Here is an 18426-nt window from a genome sequence, read left to right on the forward strand (position 1 = left end):
GAAAGACTTGGACAAGAAACACCCCTAAGCTCTTCCACACACTAAAGCAAGTAACTGAGCTTCAGTGATACAGCCTTATGTCTCGTGACTGTTCCTTTCACACAGGGACCATTTAGCAACCTACCACAAAGTCTGGCAGGGTCTGTATCAAGGGTGACATGTTCACTGCTCTTTTTATGTCTTTGCCAGTTTGCTCCTCAAAAATATTTGCCTTGTAATTTTAAAGTTTTTAAAACCTTCCAGAGATTATGCTCTCTTCCATGGTCTCATTTGGATATATTTCCCCCTTGTTCCTTTATTTTCAATGTATTCCTTTACTCTGCTGTTTAACCATGTTTTAAGGATTCAAACAAAATACTATTTTGATATACTTTGTTTTTTGTTTGGGAGAAAAAAAATATTCTTTTCTACTGTAGGACAAAAATGCACAAAGTCTTTAATATTTGGCTCAGAGTTGCACTGTGCATTAGAATCACAAGATAAAAGGCAGTCCATGTCTCCCAGAGATTATAGTTATGAAAGTAATAAGGCATTACAAATTATATAAGGCAGCTCTGGCAGGAGAACTGGTCAAAGACAAAATACTACCTGTATTTCGCAAATTACACAGTAAAAGGTTTCATTTATTCAGAGTTTTGGTGCATCAGTAATGGCTTCATCTCCAAAGCAGGGGGCTACACAGCCTGCTAATTCTGTGGCCTTCTAGTTGTATCTGGAAAGTAATTGTACATTCACCAGGAAACCCATAATAAGCAAAACATGTACCCAATATCAAGGTCCAATAAACAGAATTAATATAGTATGTTAAGTCTTAATCTTCATGACTACCCTCAATTTAGCAATAAAAATACCCTATATGGATAAACAATTTGTATACTCAAAACAAAACTCAAATAAAAAACCTGAAGCTTGATGATTTTTGGGGTTTTTAAAAATATTTTCAAACCTCATCCCAAATGCTTTGCTGAATGACAGACTTTACAGGAATCCATGTATATATGGGTTTACCTTACACAGACTCTTCTAAAACAGGGACTGGCAATTCTCATAACCTCTATCCCACATTTCTATTTAATTACTATATTGCAAAAAGCTAAAACACCACAAACAGTGTTTACTTAAGTGGCACATGTTGTAACCTCAATGGTCAAAAGTTATAGAGATATACAGTATATATGGAACAGCAATTCTTTTGATGATTAGAATAAGTTTTCAGAGACAGAGAAGCAAGAGCATGACAAATATCTTCATTATACATCAACACATCTATAACTGAAAGCAAACATCCTATGAAATTTGCCTGCCCTCTAAAATGAAGAAGAGATTTAAATGAAGTGATAAGTGGTTTGAATGATTACCAACAATCAACTCAGTGGTACCAAACCAACAGGCTCCTGCCCACATCCTGCCCATCATACAGGTCACACAGATCACAAGCAGCTTTCCTTTGTCTAGATGAGACATTTCAAGTCACACACCAGGGAAGGCCATAGGGGTACGGTACTGAGGAAGACAGCAGCTTGGAACAAACTGCTGCCACTGGAAAAGTCCCACTGACTACATCTTTGTCTGTCAACAAAAGGTTTCTGAGAAAGGCTGGCTGAGCAGCGGCTCCATGAATTGCCAACCACTAGCAACACACTGCTACAGAGAGGAAAATGTCAGAGCAGAATGGCATTTAACCTTTGCAAGCCTGACTTTGGTAAGCCTGACTTGTAAACAGCACCCATCTTCCTTCCCCTGGGCTCGCAGGCAGCAGCCTCAGCAGTGCACAGAGGGGCCAGAACCAGCCCTCCTGTGCCTTTTGAGCATCCTCAAAGCCTGAGCAGCACAGAGTAAAGCAACTGCTACAGCTGTCAGCATATCATGAAGCGGATGGCAGCCACAAATTGTCTCCTCATTTACAGAGCAGTACATTAGGACAGGTACAGCATCTCCTGTATACCAGGAAGGGTGAGATTCAGCCTAACTTCAGCTGCCCAAGTAAACAGACGCTCACCTCTGAGAGCCAGCAGCTCTCAGCTTCCCTCTCGCTCACTTTACAGAGAGCTGGGGTACTTCTCAGACCTGTCACCTCCTCCTGAGGGAGGAATTTAGAAGTGCCTGTTCCACTCTACTCAGAGAGAGCCCAAGATAACCAGGGCAGACAGATGTCAGACGAATTCCTGCAGAGAACCTAATTGTGCACAGTAATGCAGTTTGTGCACTCTCCCGCCAGTGAGGCATTCGGGCACATACAGGGAATGGCAGAATTTTCTACAGGTATATTCAAAATACCAACTGTCTTCATTTGCCTGCTTATTAACAGCTGAAAAATTACACTGCACATGTAATAGCAAAGGAGAAAGTTTTTATTTCAACTTTTCTTTTTTTGGGGGGCAGAATCTCAAAACTCTACATTTTTTATTGATGACAAATGAAGAACATTAAGCAGCTGAACATATATCCCTTCAGGGAAGGAACATTTAATGATGAGTTTTCAGCTAAGGATCAAAGGCTTCTAACAAGCTCTAAAATCAGGGTTTCTAACAATTTGACTATCTAAAGCTCATATTTTTCTATTCCATTACATATTACCCTACACAGCTCCATCAACCTTTGGGTTCCTAAATTAAGGCAGCACTTCTACATTGTCAGAGGAACAGACCTCAAGGAAATTAAAGGATAGAACAGCATGACTGAGAAGAATGGAAGCAACCAGCTAAAGCACCTTAGCAAAGGAATTGAAATACTTTGTATTTAATTTCATAATTATCTCCTTGGACTGATAAAGAGATAAACCAACCTCAAAACTGATTCCATGAGAACTGAAACATTTAAGCAGAATGCCTAAAATAGATGAAATGAACCCAGTTCCTGATGTAACACTGACAAATCTGCACGTGACAATATCTTCTTCAACTGTGACAAGCCTCTATAAATGTTCATTACTGGGTACTGTTTAGCAGAGTTTCACCAAATGAACACAGTAATAGTAGCAGCTTTCCAATACACACTTCCAGGTTCAGCACTTGCTCAAGATGAATGCTCCGAGCAGCATGAAATCGACAGCGCTCATGCCCTGTTAACCTCAGAGATAAGAAACAAACACGAAGAGAGTTCAGAGTTTTTGTAGTTTAATGAAAGCACAGCAAGAGTGATGCTTGCAAAAGGTCACGAGGAAACAACAGCGGTGCAGTAATGCCAACATAAAATTCTCGACCTTTATTTAATCTTAATCCCATTATTCTTTTTCCCATCACGACAATAAATCCCACTGAACCAAAGGGATGCACACCATTTTCTTTCCTGTGACTGTGTGTAGAAGAATTTCAAATAAATACAAATAAACACAGGACACTTGAGAAGAGCTCTTTTGTGTACATATATATATGCGCACATAAAAACTGCAGAAGTTAAATCTGTTACCAGAAGATGAAAAACAACAAACTGTAAGAAAAAAATAGTCTTACTGAACAGCATTTTTCTTTCTGTTTACATGCAGGATTAAAGATTATTAAGTCAATTCAGTAGATGTTTCAGTATGCAACTTCATACATTGATTTTCTTTTCCAGGAAAATCTAACAGAAGCAGGATGCTCTTTTTAAAAGATCCTTTTATGAGCAGAGATTTGACTAAAGGAAAGAAAAAAAATCAATACACAAAACCCTTACATTTTTACATTTATAAATAAATATACAGCAAGACTACAATGAAAACCTATGTAATACTCTCTAATAATGACATTTCTTCACTGAATAAGAATGTATATGGACTCTGTTTATTGTTTAATTAATGTATGTTATTCTTTATTAAGCATTGGTTTGTTCAATTTTAGCTTAAGTGTCTTATTTATTCTCCACAATTTTTCAGAGCTTCAACACTAAAATTAGCTTCATTCTTGCTTTTAAGTCAGCATTTCTAAAAACAAAAGAACATACCCACTCACTTTCCAATGTCTTGTCTCCTCTCCAACACCTTTTTTTTGTCTTTTTAAAATTCAATGATTGAAGAGCTCTATGCCCTTCTAGAAGATCAAGTCACAGTCACTGATTAGCAAATGTGTCTTCCTTGCAAAACTCAAACCTCAGTAAGTAAGCTAAGTAGAAAAGGAAACATCAAATCAAATGTCATCAGTTAGTGACTTCAATTAATAAATATTTTTTTATGGTAGATACTCAATATTGGAGGAAAAAAATATCAATGCATTTTAAGAAGGATTAAGGAAAGCAATACTAATTGCTCATTATTGATAACATATACATAACCACAGCCATGTCTTGGTAACATGAGTGACCAAAGCAACATACTATATGTAAATAGCACCAAATAATACCCTTTTCTATTGTTCCCACACAAGACATCAGTGTGAGCTTCCTACCATTTTCCCCTCATTGACAATGTTCTTCAGAAACAGGCAGCTGCACACAAAAATCACTGAATAACTTGCCAGAACTTACCCAAGTATAGCTGAAGCAGAGATCTTATTTGTTTTCAGAAGAACCTAGAAGCTTCTACAGAGAAAAATGAAAGAAAAACTAGATTCTTCCCTTACTACTGACATTGGATCTGTCAATCCTGGGCATGCTACCTCAATTACACTTCACGTCAGTCATGCTTTAAGACTTAGGCCACAGTAGTGCCAATAAAAGCATAAAAATCAGATCACTAAAGTTTTCATTATATAGTTCAAATGCAGGTTTTTGAAACCGAAAGCTTTCCATCACTGCAATAAGTTGAGATTAACCCCATGCTTCCTTGCAGCTGCTTACACACCAACACGAGGTCCATCCACAAGACACACGGACGCCCAGTGTCTCAGCTTTGAACTGTAGAGACCTCACACCCCCTCACTTTGCTGAAATCAGGTACAAGATTCACCTTTGTTGAGGTTACAGTTTCTTCCCTTATCACCTTCTCTAAGCATTCAGCCACCTTCAGCTTTACGTGTCTTGTCAAAAGTGTAGTTTCACACCTGTTCCTTCCAACTCCTCCTAAAATAAAATGGGCTGTTCATACTATCCCTGCCAACACATACTGCTCTGTAGTCCACTCCCTGCCTCCACACACATGTATAAGAACACAGTTTAAAAACCCCCTCTGCCAAAGCACATTTGACTACTACTCTCATTCTGTCAGTCAGATGAAACGACACCACCTTTCACCTCGCTGTATCTTAAAAGACGAGACATGAAAATAGTAAGGGAAATCTCCACCTTTTTCCACAGTTTTCTGTTCCAAAGTTTAACTTTCTATCTCCTCTATGTCTGTGCTGTACACAAAAACCCCTCACTCCTCCTGTCTGCAATTTGTTCTGCCAGCCATTTTAAAAAGCAAGCACCCTCATGTCACAAGAGAAGTGTTAAGAGCTGATAGTTCTCTATACTCAGCAAGCAATCTGTACTATATACAGATTATATACAGATATATTATACCCTATAAATAGGATATCATATATGCTATTTTCAAAGGCAAAAAACCTTAACGATATTTTACATAACACTCAAAATAGGACCTTATTCCCCTCCCTTATTTATATGGCACTGAACTTTTTGTCAAGTCAAATAAAACAAAGCTAAATAACAAGAACATTTTTATAATTACTTTGAAAGCTCTTAAACCTGAAACTAAGCAGTTGTACTTGGCCTCCTAAATTCTCTTCCCTTCAAATTTGCTGAAAAAAAATCTGCCCTTGGGCATGTAAGGCTCTAATAGTGGGTTCCAGTTATGGCTCCCAGTGAGAATCACAGCTCAGCTAAGTAAGAGAATAGGTGTTTTTCCAGACAACTACTGCGTATCCCTAGCCATCTTAGTAACTTAAATCCTGAAACACTGAAGGAGAGCATGTATGTGCTTGGAACAGATCTGGTGTTTGCTGATGCTGTAGGTGGCAGCAGGATCTCTTACTCTCTCCTAGCTCTGGCATCCTCCAGAAAAATCTTAGAGAAAACCAGCAAAGCTGCCACTGCTTTAATGATACAATACACTCGACACCGTTAAATTCCTTTCTACTAAAGAAATGGCAGAAGCCTGCAACAGCAGAGTCCCTGCAAACAGAGTCACAGCAATGTGCCTGCCTGCTTGTTTAGCTCCAGATGTGCCCACAGCCTGGTGCCACAAATGCCACCATACCAAGAACAAAAAATCCAAGCTTGCTAATTGTTATGGCTGACATATTTTTACTTCTTCCAGCAAGCTTTCATTTGACATTTTTCCTTGACAAAGGAAGGTCTCAAACAAGAAAATTGGAGACTGCATCATGTTTTTTCCATGCAAGCTAACCAGCAGTGCCATTTATCTTTACTATACAGTGCAAACCTAGGTGAAAAACTTAGGGACAAATTAACAGCAGGACATGAGAAGAGAGTCTTGCCTGCCTACTTAAATACACTTACTAGACTCAGATATTTATTAATACTTAGCAATTGTTGCAAGAGTGCATTCAAAAGATTGCTGTCTCCAGCATTTACAAGGAATCTGAAAACTGCATACAGTGATTATAAATGTCAGCAATTCTCTTGGTTTATTCTTTCAAAAATCATGAAGTATACATCCAAAACATACTGACATGAAAGATTTGTCAAACGGGGATTTTTGTTTGGGTTGGGGTTTTTTGGTTTATTTCTTTTTTACACCAGTTCTGTTTTCCTTTGCTAATCTGGAATTCCAGCATTGCAACTCTAGTTAATAAAATGACTCACCAGGGTTGCTTCATGAGGTGAAAGTAATTCTGAATATAAGCACAGAAAAACCAAAAGCTATCAGTGGGTTGTGCACTTTGTTCCAAACCCCAAGAGATGTGTCTTAACATCACCTAGTCAGTTCTTGAAACATAATAGCAAATATTCACCCTGCAAAGCCAGTAACCCCACTAGAATACTTTTCAAAGCAAATTAGACATCTGAACTTTTACACCCACCCTCTTGTCTCGTGCTTCTCTAGAACCTGAACTGAGTTGACCAGAACCACCCTGGGCAGTGGTTGCCACCCTGCAGCACAGTATAAGATCACAGGTGCTGTGTCCCAGTATAAAAGGCTGGGCCACAACATCCTGTGTGTCTGTAAGAGCAGGAACCAGCTGCTGCCTCAAGAACCTCAGTGCTTATGCACTCACTTGTCCTGTTCCTTTCACCTCTCCACTTCCACATATCATGAACCAAGCTGCTCCTTCTCCAGACCGACAGGCAAGGAACCTTGCTTGTTTGGGCTGTAATTGGTTGCTCTAATAACAAGAGGTTGTCTGTCCACAAACCTTTCCTCACTGCAAAGAGATTCATTGTAGGATTCTCAGCAAAGGCAGCTGACTGTGGAGCTCCTTGCCAGGGCTGATTAGACACAGACTAACTGTGGGCAAAGTTCAGGACACACCTGTACAAGGAAAGGCTTTTGTTTGACTGTGGCAACAGAGAGCAGCTCTGCTGAATGTGGAACCCCATATCACAAACACTCAGGCTGAAAGCCAGCACTTACACGGGAATCCTACACTCTTCCAGAATTTTGTTTCATATATAGATACAAATCAAAAGATACAGAGTCAGGGCTTGAAAAACCTGCCTACCCATAGCAAGGGAAAAAGAGGAGAGGGATGAGTAGGTTGAGTTGGCTGAAGAAATAGAAACCAGTAAATATTTTGGAAGAGGCCAGGAGGAGTCGGGGATGCAGCAAAAGCCATGTGCTGTCCTGCACATGTAAGAAGAAATTGGGAAGAAGGGAGGTGTAGGTCTACACACACAAGAAGACTGCTCTCAAAGCCTCAGCTGACAGCAGAAAGAATGGATTCATCTGGGCTAACAGGCAATGGGACAAAGAAAATTACACCTGTATCAGCACAAACAGTCAACTATACCCATCTTCTCTACCTTAATGAGGATTAACGCTATAAACAAAAAACAAAACTAACACTGGTGTTTTTTTCCAGTAGATCAGCATCCAAACTTCTTACCTGAGAATGCAAATGAGATCTGAAATTAACTTCTCCCAAACAAGCAAGCAAACATTTTGGTATTGCTCCTGTGCATAGGCAAGAGGACCATCTAACTGGCAAGAAAGAAATATTTTTGTCTTTGCTTTTAGTACTTTTTTACTGATGCACCAAATATTTCTGAAACAAAAGGAGACAGTTGACTAGCAGCAGAAGATTAAGAAATTCTTGTTCCTGATTAAACATTTGAAGACTTAGGGGCAGATTACTTCGGTGTTACATGCTTCATTAAATCCAGAACCAGAAGCCAAATCCTGTACCACCTTCTCAAAGCAGAGCTAGATGATGCACACTGAAAATCTTTTCCTGTACAAACCTGACATCATCAGTTCCTACCAGTTTGTGTAAACTTTGACACAGGAAATTCCCAAATACCGCAAACTCAAATAATGTCACTTTAGCTCTGCCTACAAAAAATATGTATATATTTATTTCACTGTTCCCCAATAACAGCACTTGACATCTGTCAGACAATGGTGAAACTACATTTTTTTTACCAAATAACATCCAAGAAGAACAAATTTGGTTTATTCTGGCAAGGTACAAGGTAATGGACTAGATTACACAGCTAGAAACAGGGGTGGCTGAATGCTTTCAGATCTAAAATGTTGCAATTATAGCTAGCTTTTAGCTGCTGAGCAGTTTTCCACATTGCTTTAAGAATTTTCTTTCTTGGTGTTTTTCAGTTGTACAAATTTATGAAGGACTATATATAGGACTGTATAATACAATCAATTTGAAACATTGTTTCTCAGAATCAGATCCAACAGTTCTCAGCCATTGGGGATGAAGGTCAGAATAGGAAAATTACATCTTCCAAGTACTACTTTATATCATGGAAGTTTTGACCAGAATTTCTCAATATGTGTGCATCACCAGGAGATATCTGGATTCATTTCAGTGCCAAATAGCCATTAGCAAACCATCTTGAGGACTTTTGCCCATCTACTTCTCCAAGTCTACAACTTAAGTAGTATATCATACTTACAGCACATTAACCAAGAGCTGCTGTGAAGACTAGGAAAACACTCCTCAACATATTTGTTTTTGTTACCTTTGATTTTCAAAGTGCTCTTTGATATGGTGATTCTCTATTTCTGAACAGTACTGCCTGAAGCAGAGGTTAAATAGCATGGAATGCACTTTCTTTTCCTTTCCACCTTTTTCCTATTCATGGTCTCTTTGCCTCCCCTGCAGCTGCCACAAGAAAAACTTCAGAGCTACTTCAGCCCTCTGGGGTCCCACTGCAGGAGGCAGGTGGGCTGGTGAGAGGTAAATTCCTGCTGGAGCCCATCTGATGGGCCCAGTCTCCTCCATCACGCTCTTCTCTTCCTCCACTCCCTAGGCTGGAGAGAATGGAGTGAGCTCTGCTGGGGCAGCAAGAGCAACAATTACTGTATTGAGTGTAATTAGGAAATCGGGGCAAGAAGCAGACTAGAGGCATGGGAATATGTACATACAGAAGATAAAGTCAAGGTGTATTTTCTGGATACATCTCTAAGTCCTCTAACCATAATTTGAGGGACTCTAGGAAGCATAGTGGATGCTTGCTGTGATCTTCCACCCCTCCATCAATGCCTGTTTCTAGGCATCAGGGAGGAGAGCAGCGAGACAGTTTCTCTCACTAAGGTGGCCACCCTTATGACCTTGTAGGCAGGACTGAGTGGATGAGATAGGGAAAGAAGAAAACACCATTAGAGAGAAAAATAAAAAGCCAACTTCTAAAATCTTAAGAGTTATCCTAGTAGGGTCTCATTTTATCAACAGCACGGATGCACCATTATCAGCAAGCAGGCACCAGAAGGTCTATGCAGTGGAGGGGTTTTCATCAACAGAGAATTTAGTGATCTTCCAGGAGCATCACTGTGCTATTTTAAACACCTTTTCAGTTGCTACACAGCCTGTAAGCTTGTCACTGTGCTTTAGGGAGCACTCACTACAAGGAGGTTGCATGAAGACTTTCCTTATAGTATTCAGCTCATCTTCAGCACTTCAAACAGACCAGTCATGACAAAAATTGGACCTGAAAGTGGATGTGCTTGTACTGTGTAACATGATTTTCAATTCCATTCACACATGATTTGGACAACTTCATCACAGATTAAATATATTAAAATTCAGAGATAGGCTACTTTTTTATTACATCCTTTGGTTGTATGAGACTTAAAGGAAGACTGGATAATGGCAGTGACTCTGTTATAAGAACAGAGATTGCAAAAACCTCCCAAACCAAAACAGGGAAAACATACTGCAAGGCACAAAAGAGATGCAAAACTGCCCATAGAATATAAAAATTATTAGAAAAACCAGGCTATTTACATTATCTGTAAATGCCTCAATCTGTTCAGTTATTTCTGTTTCAAGTTTTCTTTCAGTTCTGTAGCTTGATAATGCCATAAAAAAGCAACCTTTCTCCATAATACAGTCTCTAAACCATTTCTTCCCTATGCAGGGCTCAAACATTTTCATTCAGTACCATAACCTGGCCTCACTCAACAAGCCATGAAACACATCCTGGCTCACAACCCTGCAACACAGCATTCACATCCAGAACCTCATCAAAAACTCATTTGTGCCAACGGAAGGTCACCCTCTCATTTCACTGCACCATTAAAACCACTTCCTCTGACTATTGAAAAGTGCCATGTTTACTTGTAACCACAGCACTTAGTACCACTAAACCCAGGAAACATAATGGAAATACTTACATCTATTAATAGACCATTAAGCATATGGGAAAAGTATGTCCTGTGGCTGATGCATGGTATCAGAAGTCAAGACACCAGCATGAAAGTAAAGCCCTACTGGCTCCCTTTCCTTCAGGAGAGGGAAAGGAGACCTAGAACTCATCCACCATTTATTTTGGAAGCCATAATTTGCTCATTGTTTATCAACATTTTAAGAGGCCCAACAGCACATTCCAGTTCTCTCCCTGTGGATTCTTTCCCCTGACACAGAGCAGGTCTGCACACACACACAAATGCCACATTCAACACAAACATGGGCATGCAAAGATGCAGGCAAGTCACCAGCAAAAGGCAAAGGAAAAGACTTCCCATTTGTTGATACCATCCTCCCATAGGAAGGGAAACCAAATCCCTTAAAAGATGTAAAATTCACAGTAATAATGGGCGGATAAACACTGCAATATGTCCTGTTTTCCCTTCTGAGACAAAAGCAAAGGGCCTTTGTTGTGTGATTTGTCATGCAGCAAGTGTAGGAGCATAAAAAAATATTTTTGTTTCACATGGCTGGAGTTTTTTCAAAATTAAGTTTATTTTACTCCCAATATAATTGTATATTGAAAGTTTATTCCAACTCAACAATCAAGGCTAGTTTGTTCAAACTGGAGTATTTTCCAGCTCTCACTTGATCTATCACTAAAGTGAGAAGGCAGCAGAGCTCTGCCCTGACCCCTTCAGCACTCCCGCTGTGGTTACAAACCCAGGCAATGCCACAGCACCTTTAGAAAGTTTGTATCTTTCTCTTTTGATTGCAGCCACAAAGAATTTCAGTGTTCCACACCCACGAGTAGAATGAATTTCAAACTATAAATATCTGAATGACCATTTTTCTGAAATAAAGCAGAACCTTGATGGCTTCTGCTTGGCATGAGACAAGTAATTTGATAATTCATATAGATTGAACTGGGCAAGGTGTACTTGCAGATCCTCCTAAGTGAAACAAAACCACAACACATCCCCCAGCATCTGGCACCAAAACAGACAAAACTGTACTAACTGTAGTAGTGTTACCACTATTTTCTTGAAGATTTTTTGATATGCTTTTACAGTGGCGTCCACAAATTGACATATGGTATCATGTATTTTTATCTAACACACTCATTCCCATCCTATCAAAATCCCAGGTAGAAGTGATAAATTGTCACTCATGTTATTTATTGAAATCACTACTAGGAAAAAGAAGTATCTAAGAGAAACCATTCAACAAAGAAAACTAGATTTATCTAAACTGATTGAGAAGCTTCATGTAATTTCTTCTAAACTGGTTGAATGCACAACACCTGTGCTGGTGTTAAGGTTATGGGGCATAAAATCCATTTTCCTTTTTGTGCAAGCAGATGCATTACCATGCACAAAGCCAACAAGGCAACTGGCTCTGGCACAAAGTAACAATGCAGAAGACACCCCAGACTTAAATGCTCATCATATCACACCAAGTCAATACATATTCCATGGACTGCTCCTCTTGGAAGGAAAATGCAAGCACACAGGAATACAAAACAACATATGTAATTATTACTGAAGGGGTTGACTTCAAAAGCTTGGACAATTTCATCTATTTCTGTATTCAAAATACAGAAAAATGAGAGTTTCCAGATTTTTCACAAACCAGAAAAAAGGATTTCAATGTCCAACACTGCATCAATTGTGTATTTACTCTTGTAAGGAATAACAGAGCTCAAAAATTTAAATATTATATGATGCAAAGGAAACAATCTCTTCTGTTAAATCATCAGAAGAAATTGAGTTCAACATTGTTTTTCCAACTGATCCAATCAAAAAGCACATATGTGTAACACTGGAACACAAAAAAGTTGCATTTTACACATTGTAAAGGAATTAATTTAACACAAGCGAAATATTAATACCAGAAGTTTGCTACTGGCATCTTTATGCCAAGAAAAGTAACATGAAAACACAGAGAAAAAACAAACTTTGGCACACAGAGAAAAACAGTTTAAAGCAAGCTCACGCCTAAGCAAACAGCTACCACAGCACAACTGTGCAAACCCTGCACAACATCAGGAATAGCTCCTCTATTCATCTCTGCTTTGGACCTTCTCACTGAAAAGCTGCTGAAACAACAAACACCTGCTGTGTAACTGAAGTTTATGCAAAGATCACAGAAATGCTTTATCAATCTCAGCAAAGCAGACGTTTGTCTGCAGCACCTCAATACTACAAGAATAATCAGCTCCCCCTCGATCAAAGGAAAGCAGACACAAACACATGAAAGAAGCAGCAAAAGCCTTCAGATATTCAAGTGCAAAAGCAAAATTGATGTCCCAGAATTTAGGGCAAAACAGTTTGATCTGGCACTTGGCAAACAAAGATGACACGCACACAAATAATACATTAAATGAAAAGAAACGTGATACTTCACAAAACTTCAGATCACAGAGGGCACAGATATGAAATAATTATGGGAAAGTGTAACTACTGTGGATAATGCATTTAAGAGTTACAAGAAGAAAATTACGAATACTCAGAATGTGACCAACAAGCATTTGAATATATTAGTTCATTACAACTGCAAAAAGCCTGAAATGTACATGCATTATATATGTACATACAGAGAGGACAACTCAAAGCCAGAAGTAATTCCGTATGAAACATTCGGATTACTATTTAACTACAACAAGAAGTACTTTACTGGGATTCTTACAACATTCAGATCCACAGAGTGCTAGGGTTTTAGGATCTTGACAGCTTCATGACACAAATGAAGAAAAACAAAAGTGTATTATTTGAATGACGAAGTCTGCCAGATGCATTAGTCTTTTAAACAACATAAACAACACAATCTTGAGGGGTTTTTCAATGGTTAGATAGATTTCCACTTTGTGAAGCCCACTTATCTTTGCACAGTGACACATTATCATCATTAATCATTGTGGAGATAAGACACAGTGAAAGGTATTTCTAAATATCCTATCTAAAGTCAGTCCAGGGTAATGTGACTATCCAAGATTTCAAGTCACTTTTTTCACTGGGTAAGCTGCTTGAACACAGATATATTGGGAAAACTGATACATACCGTGTCCCTACATGCACTAATTCAGGCATAGAAAATACACCAGTAACATAAAGTTGTGATGAAAATACCAAACAAGTCAATTACAGCAAAATAACTCAGAAATTATGTAAAATGTCCTAAAACAGGCAGATTAAAATAAACCCTGTTACAGTACTGAACTTTGCTTTTGATTACTCCAATAACCTTGGCTGAGCATTACTACTCCTTTCACTATTTAAGCGTATTATTCAGATTTTCTCTCTCAACCAGCAGATGTCCAGAAGAAAGTTAAATCTGAGTGTGTAGTACAAGTAACTAAATGCAATTAGCATTCCTAAAATTTGCATTAGCTTCCTGATCAGCTTCAACTCTCTTCATCTTATAAATACCTGGACCTGTGCAGTCCAGTTATTTATAAAAATTCCATAAAACAGCATCTTAAACCAAAAAAGCATTACATAAATTGATGTACAATCTAAACTGAGGATTACTGCTTCTAGGATCTGCCCAAAAGCTTGAGCCAGTCACAAAGGGCTGGAATCTGCAATGCCCTATCAAAGAGCTGATGCAAAAACCTGATTTCACAAGGAGTGGTCAAGATAAGGAAAAGGGAAGAGCCAAACAAGCTACTCAATAATCCTGACACTGGGACCTTCTTGCAAAGGTGAAACACATAAGAAGGAAATAAGATGTTTTTTTCCAATCACCTAAGCAGTCCAGAATTGAAAGCCCTGCTCTATTCTGTAGCCTTAGAAAGCATTAGCAAGTGAATGATAGACATAAGATTTTTAAAGAACTTCCCCTGCCAGTTTTGGTCCACATACATTGAATGACTGATAACCAAGAAAGTTATAATTGTTATTTTTTTCATTCACAAGATTTAAGCAAGCCTTACTATATAAATCTTCATACAGTATCATCACACAGGATACGTAGTTTCATTTACATTAAATGTGTACACACTTCTTCAATTAGCACAGTTAGAAATAATTACCTAATGTTTAAAAGTGTTCCTGATGCCTTTTCACTGCTATGGATACACCAGCCACCAAAGCAGATGGAGCTATGTGACACTATACAATGCTGTCCTATAAACACTAAAGCTTTCAGATGCTTTATTTCCTAACCTGTGCATTTCAAGGGATACACCTTCCTTTTACTTCTGCAGTCCTGGAATTCAAAGGCAAGACATCACTGACGTTTAGTGAACTTCACTGGAAAGCAGTTTGACTTTTCTTTTTTAAGCACAAAGCCAATACTTTAACAACCAAAACAGTAACCTTGAGAGTGTATTAAACTGCCCTGAACTAAAGCCAATACTTGCAAATGGTAATATCACATGAAAAGCAGCACATGAATTAACCTTGGGGACAAACAATCTTGAGTGTCCATACATGAAAGAGAACAGTACAGTACAAAAAGAATGTAAGTACACATTGTTTAAATCATTTTGGCCTATGAGAAATCACTTGGAAAAGCACTAAGATCAAGAAGAAAAACCCACACAGTATTTTTAAAGAAATCCACACATTAATTCCTTTCACACAAACTGGTTTTGTGATATACAGACTAGGATGGCACAACACAATTTTTTCTCTTAAATTCTTTTAGGCACGATCATGTTTTCTATAAGGAAAAAACCCAAACAACCAGCAAACACATTTTACTCTGAAAATCAACGTGTCCAGTATTTCAACCTCCTAGCACATACATTAAGCAAATCTCACCAGGCAGTAAAAAGGAAGACAAGAGATCCAATACTGAGCCACTTGTCCTTCAAATGCTCTTTAGTCATTACCTTTACAACAGACAGCAGCAGCAATAATGCCTACATTTTGGTCACCTAACACTCTCCCTGACAAAATACTCCTACAGCATCTTCTCATGCTATTGTTTGCCTCATGCCTTTGATTTTTGGCAAAGGGATATAATTGAGCTCTGCAATTATTATTTTCTTGTACCACAGAATTTTGTTACTTGTTTGCAGAATTAGAAACAATTTAACAATACTCTCTCCTCTAGTAGTAAAGTGATCTAAAAAAATTCCATTATTGCAGGCTTGTTTGTTACAGCTTGGTCTGGGCAGACAGTCTGAAGTGCCCTGCTTGCACTGCCATCCCAGCAATTCCCCCAGCACTAGAGAATCCTACAGATCAAAGCTCAGAGGCTGCCAGAGAACTACAGTTTAGGAAGGGGAACGGTGGCTACAGCCACTGCCTGCTGTTGGGGCAGCTCCCTTTTGGGGAAAAACACTGTGGGAAGGAGCATTTTACTCTGGAACAGAGAGGTAAGATTCTTCCTATCCCTATGAGCAAGACAAGGACTCCAGGACCAAGACAGACATACAAACATGAATTAAGAAAGCATGATTTCCACATCCACATTAATGGTTCACTTTAGTAGCTGTTGTTCTTGTTACAAAATTGGCAAGTCCCACAAAAAAGTCTCATTCTCTGCTGCAGGAGATCAAATGCCATCCATACTGCTGTCTGTAACACAAACCACACATACACAATCTTTTACACCACATCATGTATTATCTTCTAGCAGACAATTCAAGTAATAAATTTGGCCAAGCCCACTCTATGTATATTGCCTTCCTTGGGCATTAGTGCTCAAATGCCAATGCTTGACCACAAGTAACTACATCTGTGTGTGCCTGTCCATGCCCTACAACACATGACCCATTTGATACCATCTTTAGTTAGAGTACATGCTACCTTTTCTATGGATTCCCAATTCATACAGGGTGAAAAATAGATTATGTACTGGTCAATATAAAGAGTGAAGATTTAAATGTCTGGGAATAGTGCAAGTGAACATTGGGAAGAATTCCCTATGCTTTAGAAAAGAGGTTAAAAAATCCTCACAAATATGAATTCTGAAGATTAATTTCCTCCTGTCTTCCATGTGAAATACTAAGAAATGAAGACCTAAGCCCTAGAAGTGCCTGACTGCTCAACAGCAACAGCCTTACAGCAAAAGCTGCAGCTGCTGAGCATGTGGAGAAGGGTGAGGAACAGCAAACACAGGTGTTCCCAGCTCCTTCCTTGTCTCCTCACACTGTGCTACCTCAGAGAAGTCAAAGTCTCAGATTCCCACTCCATAAATTTGGAAGAGGAATATTCTTTATCTCCCAAAGCAATTGCAAAGCTACTTTTAGTCACTACAGCAGCTTAGGACAAACGGGGAAATTAATTCCCTCTTATGCACCAGGTTTAGATGGTTTACCATCCACAAAGCAGAGGCTCCATACCAGACAATTACGGTAAAAGTGTCATGAGCACCTGCATAACACCTTAATCACCACTCCTCTGACACTCGAGCCCAGGGGAGGTCATGTGAAGAAGGAGCAGCCAGACCCACCCCAACACCGACATGTGAAGCCAAGAGCCAAGGTCACGACCACCAGCCTTGGCACCAACATCTCTTGGTGGTGGAGTAACTGATCCCACGCCAGGTGCTGCTCCGCACATAGAGCACAGCAACCTCCACATCATCTCACACACCCTTTTCATCCTCGGAAATTAAAAGTTATGTTCGCCGAGCAGCGAGGAGGAACCTTAAGCAGGAGCCGTGCCTACATAAGGGCTCTGCGTGCGGTGTTCACGCCCGATACCCGCTCAACCAGTTTGCTGCCCGGGCCGGGCAGCACCGGCACAGGCAGGCCCAGGCACCGCCGAGAACGAGCTTTACAAATCGCTGCCTCCCCGCTCGGCACTTCGGGGCACAGCCGAGCTGCCGCCCGCCCGCCCCGGCAGCACCGCCGGCGGCCGGGGAAACCGCGGCGGCACAAAAGCCACCTCATGGCAAACACCTCCCGCACCACAAAGGGCAAGACGGGGATCGCCGGGAGCCGCGGGAGGGAGCCGCTCCGTGTCCCCTCGGGAACAGCCGCCCGGCACCGCCGCGGCTCCCGCCGACAGCGGCCGCCCCATCCCTCCGAGATGGCGGCCGGACCCGGCGGCACCTGCCAGGGAGCGACCCCCGCCTGCCCCGTCCCCGGGACTCGGGCAGCGCCGGCCCCGGGCGGCGAGAGACGGGACGGGACGGGACGGGACGGCGCTAAGGGAAGCCGCGGGATGCGGGCGGGGGATCCGCCGTCCCCCGGCACGTCGCGGGGCCGCGGCCCCATCCCTCACCTGTGGCCCGCGGGTGGCTCCGCGCAGCCCCCGGCTCCGCCATCTTCCCCGCCGGTGCCGCCGCCGCGTCCCGCCCCGCCCTCAGCGCTCCGGCTGCGGGGCTGCGCCCGGGTAAGGGGGCGACCGAGCGGCGCTTCGGTGCTCGGGCGCCTTCACTCGGGTTATCCCCGAGAGCCAAACGACGCTCCCGCTTCTGCTTCTCGGGTCGATCCGGCCGTTTTCCCAGATTTTTCCATCCAGGTGTTTGCGTCCGCTGTTTGCAGCCTCGTGCGGCCTCGGATGACTGGATGGCACCGGGGAAAGGCACGGCCGTGTCCTTCCCATCCAGCTGCGGCCGCGGTTCCCTCACGGGGCCCCTTCGCGCCGGGCTGGCCCTGCAGCGGCAGGACCACTTTGTACTCGGTTTTAGAAAGGGAGAAATTAACATAATCTTTGTTTCTCCTCATCACTCACATATTAGTGGTTGAACTCCCCTGCCCAAATTTTTAACACACACTTTGCATGCTTCTTTTGCTTCCCCCTTGCTGGTTTTGCTGTTTCCGGACCGCGCTGGGACGCAGCAG

At 41.0% G+C, this 18426-nt stretch overlaps 1 protein-coding gene across 1 annotated transcript in view; it reads right to left on the minus strand.

The window, feature by feature from the left end:
* The window catches only part of MAP7D2 (MAP7 domain containing 2), an 82264-nt gene extending 64344 nt beyond the window's left edge, over window positions 1-17920 (minus strand). Inside the window, exon 1 of the mRNA XM_041399841.1 lies at window positions 17864-17920. Coding sequence (XP_041255775.1) covers window positions 17864-17906 — 43 coding nt within the window. The 5' untranslated portion in view covers window positions 17907-17920. The remainder of the gene's footprint in view (window positions 1-17863) is intronic.
* Between the last annotated feature and the right edge of the window lie 506 nt (window positions 17921-18426).

This window comes from Onychostruthus taczanowskii, unplaced genomic scaffold (assembly GCF_017590055.1).
Source record: "Onychostruthus taczanowskii isolate IOZ18803 unplaced genomic scaffold, ASM1759005v1 scaffold17, whole genome shotgun sequence".
NCBI classification, from domain to species: Eukaryota; Metazoa; Chordata; class Aves; order Passeriformes; family Passeridae; genus Onychostruthus; species Onychostruthus taczanowskii.